This window comes from Acinonyx jubatus, chromosome D2, assembly GCF_027475565.1.
Source record: "Acinonyx jubatus isolate Ajub_Pintada_27869175 chromosome D2, VMU_Ajub_asm_v1.0, whole genome shotgun sequence".
NCBI classification, from domain to species: domain Eukaryota; kingdom Metazoa; phylum Chordata; class Mammalia; order Carnivora; family Felidae; genus Acinonyx; species Acinonyx jubatus.
The window spans coordinates 36,805,341-36,828,813 of record NC_069393.1 but is presented as its reverse complement, the minus strand read 5'-3'; the positions used below and the strand labels follow the sequence as shown (position 1 = coordinate 36,828,813).

The 23,473-nt window shown below is 52.5% G+C and overlaps 1 protein-coding gene across 5 annotated transcripts in view; it reads left to right on the top strand.

Moving 5' to 3' along the window:
* The window catches only part of DLG5 (discs large MAGUK scaffold protein 5), a 126,602-nt gene that overhangs the window by 42,498 nt on the left and 60,631 nt on the right, over window positions 1-23,473 (top strand). For 4 of the 5 annotated variants that reach the window (XM_053207720.1, XM_053207718.1, XM_053207719.1 and 1 more), the window contains exons 2-5: window positions 7,366-7,434; window positions 18,697-18,859; window positions 20,754-20,897; window positions 21,507-21,690. In XM_053207720.1, the coding sequence (XP_053063695.1) occupies window positions 7,366-7,434; window positions 18,697-18,859; window positions 20,754-20,897; window positions 21,507-21,690 (560 nt within the window). The remainder of the gene's footprint in view (window positions 1-7,365; window positions 7,435-18,696; window positions 18,860-20,753; window positions 20,898-21,506; window positions 21,691-23,473) is intronic. The other variant, XM_027062400.2, reaches the window with a different exon arrangement.

Sequence of the window (23,473 nt, the reverse complement as noted above, 5' to 3'; positions counted from 1 at the left end):
TAAGAAAGTGGTCCAGGTTCATTTTTCTGCATGTTGCTGTCCAGTTTTCCCAGCACCACTTGCTGAAGAGATTGTCTTCATTCCATTGAATATTCTTCTCTGCTTTGTCAAAGATTATTTGGCCATACGTTTGTGGTTCCATTTCTGGGTTCTCTATTCTGTTCCATTGATCTGAGTGTCTGTTTTTGTGCCAGATCATTGCGTTTTAGTAGGAAACTCTTAACACCAATCCCAATCTCCCCCCCCCCCCCCCATCCCTGCAGTGACAGCCTAGCCTCCTTCCCAGGGAGCCCACCAGACCCTGCTTTGGGCCACCATCTGTGCTTTCTAGGTTCAGAACTGTAACCCAGCCCAGCTGGGAGGTGACAGAAGAAAACAGGACTTTTTCTATTGTTTTGGGTGACAGAAAGCCAGAGCAAGGAGAAGTGTTCCCACCTGGTGCCAGGTTGATGGTCCCAGGTCCTCCCCCTGCTCCCATCCTGGAGCTTAGCCCCCCCTGACGGGAGATGACAAAGCCTCCAGGAGCCTTTTCCAGCTGATGAGGGGGAGCAAGCTTTCTGACTGCTGTTTTTAATCTCTGGAAAATCAACAAACTTCCATCTTCCTCTTGTGCCTTTGGGGCGGGGGGGGGGGGGAACCTCAAACGGTCCGACAGTGAGAGAAGCATCTTTATTTTAATCTTACTGAGTGATCAGTTCTGGGTGTGCATGTGTTGTTTTCCCTACCTGTTCATACTTTCGCTTTGGGGCATTTGTGGCAGGAGATGGAGGTGGGTCACAGATTACAACACTGACGTCTGAGTTTCCTCAGGATCAGGTAGTTCAGTTCCTTAGCTCCTTATCTCATGGATGATTCCAGAGTCCAGCGGGAGGGGGTTAAGGAGTGAGCCTCAAGCCCAGCAGGCATCCGTCTTCACACTCCCCCCATGCAGATCTCACCTGCACACTTGGATGTCAACCCTCCATTTAGCCAGGATAGGAACACCCCCATTCACCTTTGAAAGAGGGGCTACTGGTTTTTATCATGACCCCAGGAAGGGAGAAGTAAGCATCCGTACTGTGATATCTTAGCAAGTTCATTATTCTTGTCCTAAACTTGGCAGAGAATACTACAGCTGTATCTCAGTGGGGAAAACTAAGTCTTCACTTACAAACCTGACACTTAGGGGGGTGGCTTATGTATACCAGAGGTACATCATCACTTGACCCATGACAGCAGGTCAGGGACAAGGTGAATTGCCTGTCCTGAGGCAGGCACGTGGGGTGCACGAAGCAGGACTTCCTTCACTGATAGGTCAGGCTCTGGCTGCTCCATTCCGGGGCCGTGGTCACCCCATACCTCTCTGACATATTGAGGCTTGCCAGCCTCCCACTTTGGGTCTCGGTATCCACAGCCTTGGGTCATAGTTTTATTTTTTAAAGGAAAAGATTAAAAAAATTTTTTTAATGTTTATTTTTGAGAGAGAGAGAGAGAGAGAGAGAGAGAGACAAAGCATGAGTGGGGGATGGGCAGAGAGAGAGGGAAACACAGAATCTGAAGCAGGCTCCAGGCTCTGAGCTGTCAGCACCCCCAACGTGGGGCTGGAACCCACGAACCACGAGATCATGACCTGAACTGAAGTCGGATGCTTAATTGACTGAGCCACCCAGGCACCCCACCTTGGCTCATATTTTTAAATGGAAGGAGAAGCTGAGGCCCTGGTGTGTGTGTGTGTTGGGGGGCATTGCTGCACTGACCCGTGATTCTGCAAAAGGACTTCTCAGCAGCCAAAGTACCTCCCGCCAGCAACTCCTGAGGTCCTCAGAAGCAAGGGAGGTGTTCTCTACACAGCACGAAGCACTTTTCGTGCTCTTGCCGCCTTCCTTATCTCTGCAGCTCACAGAATTGGTGCCTCTTGAATGAGGGTGCCTCTGCTCTACGACCTGCCACGCACCCAGCACTGGCATGGCTGTTGGGGTGGACAGGAAGCAGCAGCACTTGTCAAGGCCGTGGAGCCATGACTCCTCTCACTCCCTTTCTTCCCAGTTTCAGTCCCCTCTCTGGCTTAGCTTACAGTGCCTGTTGAGTGTGTTCTTGGTGGGGGAAGGAAGGCAAGGAGGGGACAAGCCCACTGTAGGGGGCATCCAGGCAGTAAGGCCATGGGCAAGGCTGGCTCCACTCTGAGACTTTCCATTTGCACAGGAGGATAGGCTCTGCCTGTGTTGCTTCCAGGCTGAGTTGGTTTCTCAGGTGCTTGTCCAAGCTCACCATCCTCCAGGGCCAGCTCCAGGCTGCTTCCTCCATGAAGCCTCCCTTGACTGCCCTTCTACCTTCAGAGCCTGGCAGCAGTGTTGTGTGTAGGGATCAGGAGCACACCCTTGGGGCTAGACTGGGTTTGTGTCCTGTTCATACCCTTACTCGTCCCTCTATCAGGACCTTAGGCAAATTTGTTAATTTTGCTAACCCTTAGTTTTCTACTCTGTAAAATGGGCCTAATGACAGCCTCAGGGTTGCTTTGGGAATTCCTAAAGTGCTTAGCACAGCTGGACACTAGTGCTCAGTGTGTATTAGCTGCTATTATTATTATTGTTAGTGAGTACCATATAGTCTGGCAGTCTGTTCATCCTGCACTGTTTGACCTTGTCACTCTAGTACCGCTATGACTTTCAATAAGCAGAGGATTGAAAATGGCAGGGTTGGAAGGCCTGGTTTGACCACGGTGGCAGCAGCTGGCACTTTGAGTGCTGGCTGTGCCAGGTGCTGTCTCAAGTCCTTTTCACATTAACTCAGTAGATTCCTCTGTTAGGAAAGTACTCCTCCTAGCCCATTTTACGGATAAGCACATGGAGGCAGGGAGAGCTGAGTGGCTTTCCCAAAGGCACACAGCGGCTAAGTGGCAGAGTTGGGGGAGTTCAGCCCAGGCAGGCTGGCACCGCTGTGGGTGTTCTAGTCAATACTGCCTTCATTTAAGGTTGAGGGACCCCGGCTCAGTGAGGGGAAGGGACTTCTGCACGGTTTCACAGCAGCTGAGTAGCCTCCTGAGCCCCTGGCTTGTCTTCTTTTCACCAGGCCTGGCCCAGGGCCTTGCAGGGCTCGGGCGTGCGTCAGGAACCTGGCGGACACGTGCAAGCACAAGAGCGATCGGGTGCCCTCGGTCATCTGCCTGTGACCTGGGGGAGGGTTCCAGGACCTCCTGGCTAGAGCCCCCAGGAAAAGAGTGGCTCGCCTTCTCCCTCCCGCTTCCCAGGTGCTTGGGGGGTGCTGGTTGGCATGTCCTCCCGGCCTCTCCTCACCCTCCCGGAGCACAGGGAGGACTCTGTGTGCTGGCTCAAGGCTGGAACAAGTCCCTTCGGTGCCTACAGGTTTCATGGGGAGGAAGCGTGAGTCACTGGGGCCTTTATGAGCTCCAGGTGAATGGAGGGGTGTATTAGGTGACAAGCTAAGCTTGTCTCTTTTGGGCCCCACAGGCTGCGGGAGGTGGCCTTGTTGGAGGGCTGGGGCATTCTGTTATCGCTTGGGTGATTTTACTGGAAGTTCTTTTGAAGTGGTCTCCCTGACCCAGTGGGGCTGAGTCACAGAGTAAACACAATTAGCAGGGGCTGGGCTCTTGGGAAGGATGCAGACAATGCGTGGGTCCCACGGCTTGCTGGCTGCCTTTCGGGGCCTCTGCCACGATTTGCATTGGTTTCCCACCCGATGACTCCGGTCATCCCTGCTGCCCTGCGTTTATTCTGTTTGTCGACCACATGCCCTCGGGGACTTGTTGGAAATGCAGAGTCTCAGGCCCCCGTCGTCTCCCCACATCAGAATCTACATTTTGCTCGGGTCCCCAGGTAGCCCCGTGGCAGGAAAGAGCTCCCTTGTGTCCCTCTGTGGTCTACATGTCCATGAAAAGCTGGGCTTATGCCCTGCTCTCCTTTCCTGGAAACGTTTCCAGACCATCGACTTCTGGGTCCTCTCAGTTTGTGGGGTTGCCCTGAGTGGTGGTGTCCTGCGGGGATGTGGGAGGGTACATGGGGAGGGAGTGGGGGCAGTGCCAGCGCGGGAGCCGGGTTGATTCTTCAGCCCTCACTGGCCTGGGCCTCTCTGCCAGGTGGGGGTATGCTTTAGGTTTCAGGGCAGGTGGGGTGTGAGTGCCTGCATGGAACTCCTGGGGGAGTTGGGGGTGGCTGGGAGGCGTGTGCCTGTGAGAGGAGGCTGCTGTTGGCCTCCAGATTCGATTGTGAAACCCCAGAGGTAGATGACGCCTGACACCCGCCCTTCAGAAGCCACCGGCTTTGAAAGGACACCGCGTGACTTTGGAGGAGAGTGACTCCTCTTGCTTTTTCCCGACATCCTGACCACACAGGCTTTTTAAGACAACAATAGCAGCAGAGACAAAGCATGACCAAGACAGCGTCGTCTTCGGGCCTTTTTTCCCTCTGAATGACGTCTAAGGCCCTGGGAACATTGTAAAAACTGGGCCCTGTCCAATTTTAATCACTCCCCGCCGGCCCCCAGCTCCTAGGAGCCCTGCCAGCCGACTCAGGGGTGGTGATGCCCAGAGATGCAGATAGAGATGTCACGCTGCCCCCAGGTCAGGCCCCAGAACCCCAGCAGGACTTTGGGGACAGAGAAGAGGGACAGAATGTGTTGGTTGGCCAGTTGACTCCCCCAGCCAGGGAGGGAGATGGGCGGAGAGAGACAAGGGCGTCTGCCAAGTTTAATTAACAGTGGAAACTGGCCGTGGGGGAGGAGGGAGGCAACTTGATGAGGAGGGGCGCTTTACTGGAAGATGGGGCTCTGCCAATGCCAGTAGTGAGGAAGAGGCAAGGCGTTCCCGCGAGGAGCGGCTGCTGGAGCGCGGGGCCGTGCTGTCGCAAGCACGATCCAGCTCAGAGATCCGCAAGGTGTGAGTGGGAGAGTTTATTTGCGCCTGCTTTTCTGAGTGGGCATCTTTTGAAAACAGTCCACCAACATACCAGCTGGCTAGCCTTCCTCGTCCCCATAAAGAAAAAAATAATTAAGAAATTGGCAATTGAGTTGAGAAAACAGGCATTGTGTTACGTTTTTGTCCTTTGACATACCAGCGGATTGCCTGAATTGCATCTGACATTGCTTCGTGGATCCTTATGCAATGTTTGATGTTTATGGCGTGGGAAGAGAGATGATTTAAGAAACTTGTGGTGCTCGTTGTTTTGTTGGGACAAAAATGCAGAAACGTTGAATGGACAGCAAAATGAATTGTGTGGGTCGGACTTGAAATATGGGAGGTATTTCACTGAATGTTGCTACTCGTTTTTTGGTGGGATCAAGGAATTTCAGGGCTGAACAGGGTTTTCTAGTTCCTTTTCCCTTCAAGTGATGTGCAGAACCGTGCTGTGGTCTCCCTGCCAGGTGGGCACGGGGCCTCCGTGAAGTGAACGCGTGTGTCGAGGGGGGCCCTGCCCTTCCTAGGTATCTGCAGACCGAGCCAGCCCTGTCTGTCAGGCGCCCCCACCCGCAGCTTTTCTCCGGCACCTACCTGCTGTGTCCATTTCTGGTGCCAGAAGCTGTGTTGAACAAACAGATCCCTTTGACAGTCCCATCTGAAGACAGAACATCTTCAATCCACCCTAAACACCTAAGGTCTTAAGAGAGTCTCAGAAAATTCGGTCACAAGGCCACTGGTCATCCTGGCCACTGTCCTAGTTCTTGCTATTATGAAAGTCCCTTTTCCTTGTGTTTTCTTTTTGCTCTCCGCTTTTGTCTCTTTTTCTGGTGGGCGTACCTGCCAGCTCTCCTGCCTACCATTATGCCAGGGCTGCTCGGCTGTCTGCCCTTCCTCTCCTCCCCCCAGGTTTTCCCGTCTGCTCAGGGTCATCTGTCACCCTGCTGGCCTCTCCCTTCCCCGCCCCCACGGGTCTCCTTTCTCTCCCCTGTTTACCCCCATCTCTTCATCCCTTTGCTGTCCTTTCGGGGAGTGCGCAGGTATCAGGTAGCTAGTCAAGAGCTGAGGTGGGAGATGGGGCGCCTGGGTGGCTCAGTCGGTTAAGCGGCCGACTTCGGCTCAGGTCATGATCTCACGGTCCGTGAGTTCGAGCCCCGCGTCGGGCTCTGTGCTGACAGCTCAGAGACTGGAGCCTGTTTCAGATTCTGTGTCTCCCTCTCTCTCTGCCCCTCCCCCGTTCATGCTCTGTCTCTCTCTGTCTCAAAAATAAATAAATGTTAAAAAAAATTTTTTTTAAAAAAGAGTTGAGGTGGGAAAGAAGAAACTTTGACATCTGGCCCCCACGTTTCAGGTCCTGGAGCCCTAGATCTCATTAGCTCTTGGCTGCTTTCTCACATGGGAGCCCTGAGGCTTATGCAAAGGCTTTACCGCAAAAATCCTGTCTCTCGCTCACCTGCTCTGCCTGGTACACACACTTCTTCACTGTGTAGTTTTGTGCAGGACAAAACCCTGCATTTCTGCTGTTACCTTGTTTTCTTTGACCCACCGCCTGCGCATGGGTGCTTTTCTCAGCTCCCAAGGTAGTCTTGGTCGGCTTGCCCTCTTAACACTATGTCCCCTGTAGCCACAAGCAAAGCATGCAGTCAGGGGGAACGTGTAATCCTGACATGGGACAGGGGAGAGGACCTCATAAGCTGTCTGGCTGAACCCCATTCTTGTTCAGGTCGGGAGCACAGTTCCAGGAAACAAGTGACTTGCTCAGTGGATGAGAGCTAGGTTCAGAAGCTGGGTTTCTTCACCCAGAGGTTTTACTGATGCCAGGCAGGTAACATCCTAGCCTTGGAAGCTGTGGTGTGGCAGTTGTGTGCCCACCTCAGGGGTTAACAACGTTAAGTGTTGGCCAAACAAAGGGCACGTACTGCTCCCTGGCTTTGGTGACCGTGTAATTGCTCAAAATTTTATAAGTAACTTTTAATAAGGGGGCAGGCACTGACTATATCATTAACGACTGAGCTTGAATATAGTCAGAACGCGAGAGCAGAACAGTCGGGCAAAAAGAACAAATAGTTCATAGATGTTTAGCTTCTCCTCTCTTGCTGTCTGCATGGAAGCCAGCGTCATATTGATAAAGATCTGTAGGAAATCCCGAGACCCTATTTTAGCCTGGGGCATATGTTGCTCCCTTGCTAAGCTTTTCCCCAGATGTCTTAACAAGAAGCCATCTGACTGGCTCCAAGTTCTCCTCTGTCTGTGCGTAGATAGGTCTCCAGGGCAGGAGGGTGGCGGAAAGGTGAGGTGGGACATCGGCAGAAATACCAGAGACTAGGCCCTGCTGACCACACCTCCCCTGCCCGCCCCTTAGATCCGATTTCTAGTCCCTGACGTGGTGTTGGTTCTCAGTTTGGCGTTGACTAAAGACCAGTTGGTCCGACAGTGGTTTGGGGTTAGTAACAAATGGTCTGTCCTTCTGTCCCCAGGCTCCACCTACAGCGTCTTGTCCATCATGCCCTCAGACTCAGAAAGCAGCAGCTCCCTCAGCAGTGTGGGTGAGTACCACCTGGACACCCTTCCTTCCTGGAGGGCACCGGGTAGGTGGGGGGTCTGGGTGTGAGCTGAGGTAGCCCTGAGTCTATGGGATGGGAAGTTGGCCTCCCCTGTCAGATCATTCATGGGGTCATCTCCTATTGACTCCATTCACATTTTCTCCATCAGCAATCTATCCTCTTCTTTAAAAAATTATTATTATTATTTTTTAATGTGTATTTATTTTGAGAGAGAGATGGCGCCATCAGGGGAGGGGCAGAGAGAGAGGAAGAGAGAATCCCAAGCAGGCTCTGCACCGTCAGCACAGAGCCCTATGTGGGACTCGATCTCATGCCCATGAGATCATGCCCATGAGATCATGACCTGAGCCAAAATCAAGAGTTGGACACTCAACCGACCTAGCTACCAGGTGCCCCAGCAATACATCCTCTTAACAGAGGAGGGCAGAAATCTGGATATGGTGTTAGAATGGAGGCAGGTGGTAGGGGAGGCCGTGCTTCACCATTTCTTCACTTTGTCAGAGCATGGGGCTTCTCAGTGAGCTGTTGTCCCCCTGACCCAGGCTTTATACTTCAGTGACCACTGTCCATGAGAATGGCCCCTTTGGGACTGTCCTTTGTAAGCAGGAACAGCCCTCTGGGCAGTGTATTGTCCTAGGGACAGGGGTAGCCAGTCCAAGTGTTTCCAGAAGCCTTTACTTTACTGAAGATATCTCAGCAGGAAGGTTGTCATGGTCTCGTAGCTTTCCCACACCTCTGTTACCTGTTACTGTGTCATGTGCCCTCTGTTTAACACCCTCGTGCGGTTTCTGATGTCCTGATCTGACCTTGTTGGATGCATACACCTTCAGTGGAGAGTCCTGGAGTTTCCGAGTCAGAAGGGCTCACGGAGGTCATCTGGTCCAATTATTTTGTTTCTTCCACATAGACAGATGGGGAAATTGACACTGAGAGAGGGCAAGTCTCATGTCAGAGAGTCCAGACCCAGCCGGGGGCAGACCTTTCATGCGTTAATTCGACTGACACTTACAGAACACCTCTGTAACGCCAGAAGTGGGCTTGGAATGCAGTGGTGAGTAAGGCAGACGGTGGTCCTAGTGCTTGTGGATCTTCGGGTCCAGGGGGAAGACGGTTTCATAAGTAAATACAACATGTGAGGTCAGTCCAGTAAGAGCGCTACAAGCAGGGAGGTATTGTATTCGTTTTCTAGGGCTGCCATAGCATAGTATAACAAACCGAGTGGCTTATGTAACCGAAGTGTATTCTCTCATAGTTAGTCTGACGGCATCAGGCACGGTCTGTCCCAGGCACCTCTCCTTCCTTCTGCCCGGGTGCTGGCAATCCTTGGTGATCCTTAGCTCGTAGATGTATCATCCCAGTCTCTGCCTTTGTCTTCACATGGTGTTCTCCCTGTGTTCATGTCTGTCTTCAGATTTCTACTTTTTCAAGGGACACTAGTCCTACTCCAGGATGACCTTATCTTCAGTGTCTGACTGTATCTCTGATAAAGTCACATTCACATTTGCTGCCGTCAGGATTTCAACATTTTGGGGAGGACACAGAGCAGCCAATCAGTTTCCTTCCTCCCTGTCTGGGAGGACTCCTCCGGGACCACAGGACAGAACTTCAGTGTTTATTACTTTGTGCTGTCTGCTAGGAGTCCATCGACTCAATGAAGGGGTTGTTGGAATTTTGAACACGGGACTGGCTTCTGGGAATCCCGTGGGGTGGGGCAGTCAGGATGAATGGAACGCTGTCATGGGGCTTTTGTAAACCTGAGGGGGTTGAATCCTGAGTGCACCTCTCCTGCCTCATGCTCTGCTCTGTTGGCTCCCTGTTCCCCTTGGAAACGAGGTGCAGTGATCTAACAGATACCTGACAAATTCATTCACATTGACACATCAGGGCTTACAGTGGTATCTTTCCTGGGAACATTTGCATCATTCTCTCCAAAGAGAGTGCGATTACTGAAACCACAGCGGTTATTGTTAGTAGTGGAATTTCAAGGAGGAGTAGGAGTAGGTATTTTTTATGCAGCCGGACTTCCGTAAACTCTGGAAGAAGCTTCATGTCACTGACCTGACCTTTGGTTCTATGCGTACCTGGAGCTGGTTTGGCCCTTGGGATGGAGGGGTGAACACTGTCCCCAGGTACTTGTTGACAAGCAGGCAGTGCTGTGCTGGACGTCCTGTGTAGGCTGAGCCTTGCTTTTTGGTGCCTGGATTTTGGATGCTGAAAGACCTGGTTGTATCCCTTTGGGTCAGACCCTCCTCAGTTCACCGGGACCCAAGTGTTGCTTTTCTGGTTCTTATGCCAGCAGTTGACATCGTCCTTGGGGTGAATGGCCCCATTTTTGTGCAGACTGTGTTAGCCTGGAGACCTTTGGCTGTAGAGGAGGGAATACCCTCTCACATTGCCTTAAACAGTAGAGAAATGTGTGATCTCACAGAAGCCGCTGAGGTTGGGCTAAGTACATCAGGATGTGGCTCTGTGATCCTCTCTGTGTGTGTCTTCCGCTCAGGCTGATGGCAGGGCATTTGTAGCAACAGTTCCAGCTGTCGCATCTAGACCTGGGAGTGTCCAGGGCTACAGTGTCCCTTATGGGAGCCACTAGCCACAGGTGGCTATTTACAGTTCAAATTAATTAAAATGAACTAAAATTAAAATTTGTAGTTTTTTTAGGTCTGTTTATTTTTGAGAGAGAGAGTGCATGTGCACGTGTGGGAGGGGGCAGAGAGAGAGAGGGAGACAAAGAATCCCAAGCAGGCTCTACTCTCCCAGATTGGAGCCAGATGCAGGGCTCAGTCCCACGAACAGTGAGATCACGACCTGAGCTGAAATCAAGAGTTGGACGCTTAACTGACTGAGCCACCCGGATACCCCTCTAGTTTCAACAGTAACACCAGCTACATTTCATGTGCTCTCTGGCTACCTGCATGGCTACTAGCTGCCACACGGGACAGAGCAGATAAAAGAACATCTCTGTCATCACATGGTCCAGAGGCTGAAGGGGGTTGTCTCCTCTACTGTCTCCTTGTCAGCAAAGAAGCCTTCTGCAGAAATTCCCTCGCAGGGTCTCCTCACACTGACTACAGTTGGGTAGCTTGTCTGTGCCCAAATCAGTGGCTCACACGGAATGGTCTCTGGATCAGCAGCACTCAGGCACCTGCTAGAAATGCAGGTTCCTGAGCTTCACCCCATCCCTGTTATATCAGAAGCTGTGAGGATGGGGCCTAGCATCTACATTTAACAGACTCCTGGTCTGACATGGGTTGACCTGACTTAGTCCCTGGCGAGGGCACTGGAGTGTCTGAGGCTGGCTTGGACCTGTCCCTTGGAGTGGAATGAGCGGTGGGGTTGGCCATGGGGACCACTGCTGTGCCTCCTGGAGGAGGAGGCTGGCCCGGCCTCACCTAATGACTGGCGGTGCTCTTTCCCTGCACCACAGCCCTGGCAGAAGGGGGCCGGTAGGTCAGATGGGGACTGGCTGTTTTGGTTTGTGCATGGTCTCTCTCTGTGAACCTCAGGAAGGGCGAGGCAAGAGCAACGTCTTACGATAAAAATGTCACCTCCGCTTTCCCACTCACGTCACAAACAACATTTGGGGAAAGAACGGCAAGTTACAGTCAGCAGAAGAGAAGACTGGTAGGGGAAGCCTTGCATGTGGTGTCTTCTCTGTGACAGCTTGTGCCTGATCGGCTGCCCTGGCTAGCGTTCGATCTGTGGGTGGCCTGTCCCCTTCCAGCTCTCCAGCTGGACACTGCTGACAACTCCCCACGCCTGTGCTAACCTTCAGGGTTAACAGCCCTAAGGATTGCAGAATTCTTCTGCAGAGGCCTTTTCAGGCAGTTTTCATCAGCTGAGCGCGTGTGGCTTCTCAGAGGCCTCCCCCATCCCATGCAGCCCAACGGTAGGTAACCTGCCTATCGGTAGGCCTCACGGATCTGCCCAGGGAACGCACACTCATGTCAGGCAATGGATATTTTTCTTCCCCATTCACCCTGACCTAATTTCTCAGGTGCCTTTTATTTATCACCTGGGACAGCTGGGGAGGTTTTAAGGCAAACAGACATCCTTGGGTAGCATGTATAAAATAAGCCTTAAATTTATGCAAATTGAAGCATAAAGGAGAAGTTTCTTATTAAACAAAGAAGTCTCTTGGCTTGTCAGCAGGAGAAGCAGCCAGAGGGCTTCCTTCGTTTCCCAGAGAAGATTCCTTGAAAGTGCAGCTTCTGGGTTGGCACAGGAGGGTCGGGTGAGTCAGCCTGGAGGCCGGTTCTGCGTGCACCCTGACTCCTTGTGCCCTCTGACCCTTTCTTGGTCCTTCTGGAACAGGGGCCTATTTTCCCAGCTCATCTGCAGCATGTGGGCAGTTTCTTCTCTTGGAGTACGTGCTTGATGCTTGTGGGGGTCACAGAGAGCCCTGGCCCCTGATCTCACAGTCCAGCCAGATGTCCCAGTCTGTCCAGGCTGCCAAAGCAGAACACCACAGACCAGGCAGCTGGGAAACAAAGGATATTTATTTGTCACCGTTCTGGAGGTTGGGAGTCCAAGATCAAGGCAGGTCCAGTGTCTGGTGAGGGCCTGCTTCAGGTTCATAGATGGCGTCTTCCTGCTGTGTCCTCACGTGCAGAAGGAGGGGAGAGCTCCCTGGGGTCCTTTTATAAGGACACTAGATCCATCCATGTGGGATCCATTCTTGTGACCTAATCGCCCCCTGGAGACCTCACCTCCTAATACCACACCTTGGGGGTTAGGATTTCATCGTAGGGATTTGGTGGGGAGACACCAGCATTCGGACCATAGCATCAGAGAGTTAAGCGACTGGCCATTGTGCCCTGTGTAGAACTGAAGGAAACAAATAGCTCAAGGGGAGGAGCAGCTGTTTCTGATGGGGGGGTGTCAGAGCAAGTTTCAAGGAGGAGGTGGTCCTTATGTTGGGTCTTTTATGGATGGTGCTTCGGAAGTAGGAGCAGCTAGGAAACAATAGGCCATCACTGCCTGTCGTTTTGGGTTTCTGCAGAGCAGACCCTGAGTGAAGGATCTGCTCTGAGAGCAAGTGTTTTACCTAGGAGTTGGGCATGGCTGTAGCCGTTGCATTGTACTGTCAGTCCTGGGAGGAGCTGAGCTGCCGTGCAGTACTGACTGACCAAGGGGGGCATCCCCCTTGTTAGGGGAGGGCCCCTCCCTGCATGTTATCAGTGGGTGATGGCTTTAAATGGAGTGGCTCCCGGGCAGCCAGTAAAACAAGGGAGAAAAAAGCCACTCTGGCCAGCAAATGCAACTCCAGGCCAGAGGCTCTCAAACTTGATCAGGCATCAGAATCTTCTGGAAGGTTGTGCTGACTTCACTTTCTGGGTTTCTGACTTAGGAGGTCTGAGTGGGCCTGAGATGTGCATTTCTAACAAGTGTGTGACGCTAGGTGCTTTCAGAATCACTGGTTCACAGCGTGGGACTGTGTCTCTCCTGATGGCGCTGGCTCTCCTGGGCTGGAGATCAGGATGGCTTGGTTTCACTTGCTGCTGCCTATGGTGACCATGTTCTGCTGCTGCTTTGATCCTCCCCCGACCGCCAGGGCCTGGGGGTAGCCAGGAAGTTTATCTGGGCATCGCCCCTCCACCCGGCCACTGCTGGCCCGTGCCAGTTTTCTCTTTGGCTCTGGCACCATGGACCCACGGAGCTCTGGAGCGGATTGTCATTTGTCCGGCTGTAAATAAGACATAGGGGGTGGCCTTGAGCTGGAGTGTGGTGGTGAGGGAGCTAAGGACAGAGGGTCTTCTGGCTAAGACCACCCAGCTGCTGAGTTGCTCGCTGAGCCTGCAGAGGTGGCCGCACCGGCCATGGCGACTGGGAGGCAGAGCCAGGTCTTGTGGTGGTGAAAGGGGCCTGCCCAGTCTCCTGGCCAGACTCTGCTCCTGCCATCCCATTCACACCAAGGCCCGGTGAGTGAGGGCTCTTTGTCCAAAATCCAGGGCCTGTGCCCGCTCTCCTGGCATCTCCCAGCACCCCTGTTTTAGTACAGTCCAAATCCCTTACCCCTGGAGCCCCATTCTGGACACAGAATGGAAGAAGGAAATCTGCCTTCCCCAGTGGTTCCCGATTTGGAAAGAGGAAGGAGCAAAGTTGGGGAGAGTGGACAGTTTTGCGTTTGAATCCAAAAAAACAGCTGTGCAGGGAGAGGAGAGCCAAGGGAAAGATGTGTGAGGTTTCTGTGGACAACTCACTTGATGTCAGTTTTTATTTTGCTTGATCTTTATGATGTTTGCTGTTCCTGGGGTGACTGATGGGGTGGGGGTGCTGATGGTCCACAGGGCCACCAACCATGCCGCTGTTGGGACCCTGGCTTCAGTTTAGGGGCACCAAGGGTTTTGTTTTTGCTTAATTTTTTAGAAAGTCATGTCACTGAGATATAAATTGCCTACAGTAAAGTCTCTCCTTTTTATATCGTTAAGCGAGCTTTGACGACCACACGTTGTCCTGTAACCACCACCACAAGTAAGATACAGGACAGTTCCCTCACCCTGAAACATTCTCTTCTGTGACTTTGTACTTAGCCTTTCTTCCCTTGTCCCCCAGCCCCTGGCAGCCATTCATCTCTTTTCTGCCCTATATTTTCGCCTATTTCCAAATGTCCTATAAATGGAATCATATGGGGTATAGCCTTTTGAGTCTGGCTTCTTTCACTTAGCAGAGGGCTTTTAGATTCCCCGGCTGTCATGTGTCCTGGTGGTTTGTATCAGAGGCCTTTTCTTCCCGAATAGTATTCCTTTGTGGGAAGGAAACGCTGCTGTTTATCCATTTGCCGTCTACCTTTAGTAGTTGTGTGTGGGTGTTGGTGTACATGTACATTTTCTTTTGTGTTGTGTAAATACCTGGATGCGGGATTCCTGGGCGGTATGGCACGTGCATGTTTAACTTTGTAAAAGACGGACAGGGTGCCTGGCTGGCTCAGGCGGTCGGGCGTGTGACTCTCCATCTCGGGGTTGTACGTTGAGACCCCATACTGGGTGTAGAGATTACTTACGTAAAATAATAATAAACAAGCCTGCTAAAGTGTTTTCTAAAGTGGCCATGTTGCTTCATATTCCCACTGGCGATATTTGGGAATTCTGGTTTCTCCGTGCCCCTTGCCAGCATTTGGAGGTGGTGTTGTTTTAATTTTTTTCAAGTTTTTAAAAATTTTTAAAGTTTATTTATTTATTTTGAGACACCAGGAGAGAGAGAGAGAGAGAGAGAGAGAGAGAGAGAGAGATCGAGCACCAATGGGGGAAGGGCAGAGAGAGAGAGTCCCAAGCAGGCTCTGTGCTCGATCCTATGTACTGTGAGATCATGACCTGAGCCAAAATCAGGAGCTGGGTGATCAACCCACTGAGCCACCAGGCGCCCCGGTGTTGTCATGTTTTAATTAAGCTATTCTGATAGTGATACAGGGACTTGGTAGTGGTCCTCAAACACTTGCAAGTCTGTTGTGTAGAAGAGGAATTACAGTTGTATCGTGTGGCCCTTAGGAGTATATCTAGGTCATTGGGGGAAGTAGAGGGAGACAGATTTTAACTCTGTACAGAGCATAATTTTTATGGGGCAAGTTTGGCTGGGCTTTGCTATAAAGTAGTGAGCTCCCTCACCAAACAGTCTTGGTGGCCATTTGGGGGATTCTGGCAATCATCTGGATGGAGGGGCTGTACCTCTTCAAAACATCTTTCAACCTTGAGGTGCAAGCAAAAAAAGAAAAACTTTATTTTTAATTGACTGGGGATGGGGAGGATTTTCTGCAACACTTGCCATTAATTTGGAACGTCCAGGCTTAGCATATCTTGGGAGTCTTCTTGAGGTGCCCTGTGGTCCTACTGTGCTTTCTACCTTCCTTATTGTGGAAGGATAGGCATTCAGGCAGCATTTTCCCCTGTCAGTCTGCTGTGTGTTGGCTTCTCAGACCTGGGCAGCCTTATTTCTTGTGTGTTTCATGTATGTTCACACCTTTGGAGCAGGAAAGGGATACTCCTGTCCAGAGACAGTGTAACGTAGTGGTTGAGGCCCTGGCTCTCCAGTTGGAGCCACGTTTACGTGGGGGTGGACTGTTTTCCTGGCTGTACAGTCTTTGTGGATGTCACTTTCTCACGGGATGATCATAGCACATCCGTGGGAGGGCGCTCTGGGGGTTAATCGAGTAAAGACAGAGTGCACTTAGCACAGAACCCAGCACCTGGGTTGTGCAGTGTCCGCACTCATTTCACTGTCTGTATGATTGGCTGTCCCTAGGTCCTCGCATCTTCGAGCAAGTGTCCTCATTCTGCCGGAGGCTGAGACAGGAGGCCGTAGCTGTGTGTGGTGACAGATCTGATGGCCTCTCTTTATGTCCTGCTTCTCTCTCCAGCTTCCTCAGAAGCCAAGGAAGGGATACATTTTTCTGTTGCCTCGTTTACAAAATGGGGTGAAAATTCTTTACCTCCCGGGACGCAAGTTGCTGAGCCTGGTGGTACTTTTCATTTCCCAAACTCTACATTTGCTGTTTCTGTGATACTTCTCGGATCTGATTATAGTACAGAGCACCTGTTCTCGCATGGCACGGTGTCTCCGAGGCCCTTTCTGGGGGCCAGTGAGGTCAAAACTGTTTTCCTAATGATCGTAAGAAGCCACTTGCCTTTTCCACTGTCATTCCTCACACAGACTTTGCTGTAGGGCAGAATTTTCTAGAGGCTCCATCCCTCGTGTGTGATATTACACAGAGAAAAGACTCTAGCCATCTCTATCAGGCCAGATGTCAACAGCATTGTAAAGATGCGATGTCACTCTTCTTGCTACGTTTTTTGTTTTGTAATGGAAAGGGGCAGTTAACTTTTTCAGAAAGAAAGTCTTATGTGAACATTTTTGCTTATTTTAAAATTAGATATTTAAAAATTCTTTCTTAGTTTTAATTTCTAATCTGGTAGACATCATCAGATAGATATAACCCATGTAAACAAAAGCTCTTGGGAGTTCTCAATCATTTTTAAGGTTGTAAAGAGGTCCTAAGATCAAAAGCTTTGTGGACTTTAAGGTTAAGACCTTGGGCTCTGGGGTCAGGTAGACAGAGGGAGGTCTAATTCTCAGTGGTGTCATTTATTGGCTCTGTGACCTGGACAGTTTTTGTTTCCTGATGTGTGAAATGGGAATGACAGCAGTGTCTTCAGTAAGGGGATGGGATGCATCTCAAAAACTGCCAGGTACAAAGTAAGTGCTAGTCGTGGTGGTCCTGTGGGAGGCAGCGAGGCACGGAGGTGGAGAGGGTGTGCTCTGAATCCAGGTGCCTGGGCTCTCCTCCAGGGCATCACTTGCTCTTTGTGCAGGTTTGAGTCGGTTACCTAACCTTGCTGGGCCTCATTTTTCTCAGCTATGAAATGGGAATGATAATGTTAGTGCCCACCCAGGTTTGTTGGGAGATTACATTAATGCCTGGGATATCTGTGTTGGCTGCTCTTGTATGGGTTGGCGGTGGCCGTGAACATCAAAATTCCTCTCATCCAGATGCTCCTTGTCTTTTTATCCCATTGTCTTGGGTTTGCCAGTCCTGCAGGGATCGTTGCCTGCTAAAGTTGTTTAGAGGGTTGGCTCATCGGCATTACTAGAAGAGGCATCAGACACATGTCCAGAGGAAGCCCCACTTGTCAGAGAGCTGGCTGAGTTATTGCAGACTGGATGACAGTGTAGACCTGGCTCTGGGTTAAGGCTCATACAAGTGACTTCATTTGCCAGAAGAGGAAAAAGTTACAGCTTGCACAGCTGTAACCAGCTGATTTCTAAAACTCTGGGGACAGGGGTAAGGGTCCAGGGTCTTTTGGGAACAGGTGAGGGAAGGCTTCTTAGGCCGTGGAGTAGAACCATGTGGGGCGGGGGAAGTGCTCATGGGAAATGCTGGGCCCCACCTCAGAGGGCATTCTGACCCAGAGGTCTGGCCTGGAGCACAGGAACCCTGGGTGTTATGGTGGTGATGGTTTTATAATAACATGCACTTTAGGGGGTACTACACTCAGGTGGTGGGGGTACCCACTTTGCATCATGCTGAACTGAGTGGTGGAGGCTCCTGCCTCACACTGTGCTCTAGCCTGTCCCCCCAAAGTGTCGAAGTGCCCATCTTTTGTCGTGGGGGACACTTGGCTTGCATAAGCAGTCAGCCAACAAGGATCAGTTGGGGGGCTGGTGGTCAAGATGGCACAGGGTCAGAAGACCTGCATCTTGCCCTTTGCGTGTTTCGGGGCTGCTGGGGAGACAGGCACTCTGTTCCCTGTGAATCACCCTCCCGGAGCACATCCATAAAATGAGATGGCTGCTGTGATTTCCCGTGACCCCACCTAGGATCTCGGAGTGGGGGGGGGGGGGGGGGTAGTGGCTGTCCCAGGGGAATATGTGGACAGAGTCGAAGACAGAAGCACCACTGACCTGTCTCTGTGTCTCTGACATTTGGGTGAGATGTTTTCTTCTTAGAAAAGGATTTGGATCTTGTCAGAGGTACTGGTGGTGGCCATTGCTGCGGCTGTTCCTTAGTAGTAGCATAAGGCATAGGATGCCCTTTGGGACACTCTCAGTCCTGGGCACAGGTGATGAGGGCCTGATATGAATGGACTGAGCAGCCAGAGGCCCCAGGACTTACCTGCAGCACAATACATTGACCTTAGTCGTGACCAGCTCTCTCTGAAAGCCTTCTAGGAGCCCATATACCTGGGCTGGTTGGGGCAGGTCCTTGGGGCATTTGGAGAGGTTGGAGAAGGAAGCTGTGCAGTGTTCATTCAGCTCTTGTTGGGGGCAGGGACACAGACCTTGGGCCCCAGCCTCAGAGGTGGCTGCCTTGGGCCTCAGGAGCTTCTCTGGGTCCCTCCTGTCCCTCCTTCTGCAAGCCGTGTCTTCCATTCTGCTCAGGGCTCATGTTGGCCTCTCCATGCCCAGGTGTGGATAGTTGCTATTTCCAGACTAGGCAGAGTTGTGCCAATCAGGCCCTAAAAGGGTTCTATCTTGGAGGTGTCAAAGCTGGGCTGGGAAGAGAGTGGGAGTCCTCAGCAGGACCAGCAGAGTGGGTGGGTGATGCTTCGATGCTGGAGCAGACAGCCCGGGCTTGGGTCTCAGTTCCCCCTCTTACTCCCGACTCGGCATTGTCATCTGAAAGGCAGATGCTAGCAGGACCACCTGGTAGGGTTGTTGGGCTTAGCTGACTCAGGCCAAGGGCTCAGAACAGTGCCTGGCAGACCCAGTGAGTGCTAAATGCAAGTTCACTTTGTTGTTTTCCCTCGCCAGGTACCACCGGGAAGGCGCCATCCCCTCCACCCCTCCTTCCTGACCGGCAAGTGAACGAGAAGGTGGAGAACCTCTCCATTCAGCTGCGGCTGATGACCCGAGAGAGGAACGAGCTGCGGAAGCGCCTGGCCTTCGCGACACATGGGACGACCTTTGACAAGAGGTGGTGATCAACACCTGCTCCCCTGCCCGGGCCCGATGGACAGGGGCTACTCTCCTGATGCCATCGTGTCCCCCCCCCCCCCCACCCCCCCCCCCCGCCCCCCACCGCATGCTCATCCTTAGCTCCCGGTGGTGCATATGGCATTGCCAGTGTCCCTTTGCCCCAGTCCCCACTGCACTTTGAAACACTGTCCCCACAGCCTGGGTGGGGGGGAGGGAACACAGGCTGCTTATGCTTCCTCCAAGCCAGACTGGAGCTTGTGGCCTGAGTCACATACCACATGGAGATTGAGAAGTGTGGGCGTGTCTGTCATCTATCCGTCCTCTATTCATGATCATTTGGTGGGTGGTTTTGGCAGCAGCTGGCGGGGCCTGGTCCCACTCTGGTGCCTCCTCACCGGTTTGTTAGGTGGTCTTGGGTTCATCACTGCCCCTCTCTAGGCCTCTGCCTTCCAGCACCAAGATGGTGTGCTTCCTCTCTATCTCTGTCTGCTGCTTGCATGCAGCCCCTGTCCTAATAGAGATAGTGATCCCATGGCTGAGCTCCCGACCAGTCCCAGCTACGTGCATGCGTGTGTGTGCGTGTGCGTGTGTGTGTGTATGTGTGTGTGTGTGTGTGTGTGTGTGTGTCTGCATGTGCGTGTGCCGCTCCTCCTCACTGATACATGGGTCGTTATATGTTCACACATTAATTGTTCCCTGCCACATGTGTTTTAGGAGGGTATATTCCACCTGGCTTCTTTGTTGTTTTGAAGAAAATCTTTGCTTCTTTTGGGATTTAGAGGTAGATACCAAGGAAGGGTGGTCCATGGGGTGGGGCAGAGGGAGAGTCTTTACCCACCTGCACAGTCCAGGGGGGCTTCATAGAGGAGGAGGAGGGATACAGTGTGATTCATCCTTCCGGGAGATGCTGGTAGGGATTCTGAGGGGAGGGGGATTGCCCTTAGGGGCATCAGAGTTGTGTGCCTCTTCCTGAGGAAGGTTGCTCTGGGGTGATGTCAAGGCTGCAAAGCCTGTTCTTTCAGGCTGTGTTGATGACGATATGGTCCTCAGCACAAAGGGAGGGCCAGTGGAGACCCAGTGTGCTAGAGTCCATACTGTCCCTGGCTGCTTTCATGCTACCAAGGCAGAGCGGGTAGTTACACAGAGCTGTGTGGCTGGCAAAGCCTGAAGTGTTTACTGCCTGGCCCTGTACGAGAAAGGTTACTGACGCCAGCTGTGGGGCAGGGGTTCTCGAATTTGTGCACTGGAATTACCAGAGGGCTTGTTAAAGCACCGCTTGCTGGTTAGCCCTCCCTCCCTTCCAGGTGCCTGATTCAGGGGTTCTGGGGCTGACCTGAGGTTTGCAGTTCTCACAGCATTAGGTGAAACGAACGCTGCAGGTCTGGGAACCCCACTCTGGGAAGCATTACTCCTGGCCAGTGTTCTCAACCGTGGCTGCACACTGGAATCCCTGGGGGAGTTTAAAAAAAAATCCTGATGTCTGGGTCACATCCCTAAGGATGCTGATGTATTTGGCCTGGGCCTTGGCGTTTTAATGTGCACCCAGGATTGGCAGTCACTTTCCTAAAAAGAGGAGAAACTCCATCCTAGGTTTCTGGCATGCCCACTGTGTGTGAAGGCCTGTTGCACGGTCTCCCGGGAGCTGCTAGAGAATAAGACAGCACCTTTTTAGCTCTCCAGGCTCAAGCAGGGAGCCCAGGCAACCAAGGCCCTCCATCCTAGGGGTCTTGTCGGTCTGGGGAGGCCAGGATGTCTGAGCAGAACAAACCCCAGGTGGTCGTGGTGTGTAGGAGCCAGTATCCGGGGACGCTGGGCTGGAGGTTTCCTGGGGCAGAGACCTTCCTTGTCCGAGTGGTCCCGGAGCCCGTGTTCACTGTTGCTGTCTGGGCCAGGCCCTACCACAGGCTGAATCCCGACTACGAGAGGCTGAAGATCCAGTGTGTGCGGGCCATGTCGGACCTTCAGAGCCTGCAGAAGCAGCACACCAATGCCTTGAAGCGGTGCGAGGAGGTGGCCAAGGAGACCGACTTCTACCAGTGAGTGGGCCCATTCTTTGCCTCTGGGCTGGGAGCCAGCGGTTCTGGTGCCGTCTAGCAGGTAGTGGGCCTTCAGCAAGTGGGTTTGGGTCTTTGGGTCTCAAGTGGGTTTTTCTAAGTACGGGGCGAGGTGTGGAGCCTTCACACCATCTGGTGGCAGCCTTGGAAGCGCAGTGGGCAGGAAAGGGATCAGGCCCGTCAGGTTGCTGCGCTCCTGGGTCACGGTCCAGGACCCAGCTGCAGCTCCTGCAGTAGGAGAGGCAGATGGGCATGTTCCCCTTTGGTCTCCTGGGGCCCCTCTGAGGCTGTTGGCTGGCCGTACCTGCCCGTCTGCTGCCCTTTGCCCTGCCTCAGTACTCAGAGGTGCCGGGCCTGTACCAAGTAAGGGCTCAGCCTCACCTTGGCCTTCATACGTGTGCCCTTTTTGGTGTCAGGTTTTTAAAAAGTGGTTTGGGTCCTCCTGGCATTTGGCTGATACCAAGCTTTGGCCTGCCTCTGAGTGCCGCTACCCTGGTTGCTGTGTGGGCTCCCACTGGGAGTCCTGGGACCTGGAGGGGCTGGAGAGGGTTGGAGGCTGGCTGGGGTTCACTGTGTGTGCGGGGATTATAGCACACTCCATAGCCGGCTCCTGAGCGACCAGACCCAGCTGAAGGATGATGTGGACATGCTGAGGCGGGAGAACGGACAGCTGTTGCGGGAACGTAACCTGCTGCAGCAGTCATGGGAGGACATGAAGCGGCTCCATGAGGAGGACCAGAAGGAGATTGGTGACCTCCGGGCCCAACAGCAGCAGGTACAGCCAGGCAGGGTGGCTGGGGGCAGACCGAGGTTGGGTAGCCTCCTACCCACTCGTTCATCCGCTCATCATCCATCCTCCCACCTATCATCTGTCTTCCCACCCACCCTCCATCATCCATCCTCCCTCCACCATCCATCCTCCCATCTCCCATGCATCTTCTCACTCATCAGCCATCCTCCCACCTCCTGTCCATCCTCCCACCTCCCATCCATTCTCCCACTCATCCTCCATCCTCACACCTCCCATCCATCCTCCCACCTCCCGTCCATCCTCCCACTCATCCTCATCCATCCTCCCACCTCCCATCCATCCTCCCACTCATCCTCCATCCTCACACCTCCCATCCATCCTCCCACCTCCCATCCATCCACCCACTGATCTTCCATCCTCCCACCTATCATCTGTCTTCCCACCCATCATCCATCCTCCCTCCATCATCCATCTTCCCTCCATCATCCATCCTCCCATCTCCCATGCATCTTCTCACTCATTATCCATCCTCCCACCTCCTGTCCATCCTCCCACCTCCTGTCCATCCTCCCACCTCCCATCCATCCTCCCACCTCCCATCCATTCTCCCACTCATCCTCCATCCTCACACCTCCCATCCATCCTCCCACCTCCCGTCCATCCTCCCACTCATCCTCCATCCTCCCACCTCCCATCCATCCTCCCACCTCCCATCCATCCTCCCACCTCCCATCCATCCTCCCACTCATCCTCCATCCTCCCACCTTCCGTCCATCCTTTCACCCATCATCCATCTTTCTACCCATCCCTTATTCTCCCAACCCCCCATCCACCCACCCATCATCCATTCTTCTATCCCCACCCCTTTCCATTCTTCCCCTGTATCCATGTGATCGTTTTGCAAGTATTTTTGGAGTGTCTGCCTAGTGTGAAGCACTGGGGTATCCGAGCAGACACTATACCCTTGCTCTGTTGAACTCTGCAGTCTAATGGGGGAGACTAAGGCTAGTCAAATAATCACACACATCTGTGTATCACTGTCAATGGTACACATTGCAAGGGCTATGGAGGAGGTGCTGTGCAGTGCTGTTCATTGTGTAATAGGAATTTGACTTAATAAGGGGACTTGGGGGTCTGTAGTTTCCTTCCTTTATATGGATTGTGTGAGAACACAGATGGAGAGAAGCTTGGAAATAGCGAAGCCCTATGCAGATTTGAGATGGAGTAGTTACTGTCATTACTTTTTGGTGGGAATGTGGCCTCTTCCTTTGCTGCTGGATTGCATTCCAAGTTAGTTTTTTCTCTTTGCTCAGCTCTTGTTGCACATGGGCAAAGGCATGAAGGGTGGGCCAGTCATTTCAGAAAACTGACTTGCTGTGAGTGATGTTGGCCAGTTCTTGTCTTGTAGCTTATGGACTGGAGACTGGAATTGCTTGGTTTTATGGTAGGAGCCGAGGCCATGTTCTAGTCCATCGATGGTTGCATGTTTGGGGTTGGAAGGCAATCCTAGTGAGCGGCAGGGTGTCCTCTGAGCACTGTCACAGAACGCCCCGTCCCCATCAAAACCATTTATGGCTCCTGGAGTTAAAGCGGGACTGTTGGGGCTTGCTCGAGACAGAGCTCATATAGGATGATCTGAACTCGTCTGATAATTTAGCATGACGTTATCTTCTTTGCTTTTTTTTTCATTTACAATGAAAACTTTTTAAATTGTGAAACTGGGGGCGCCTGGGTGGCGCAGTCGGTTAAGCGTCCGACTTCAGCCAGGTCACGATCTCACGGTCCGTGAGTTCGAGCCCCGCGTCAG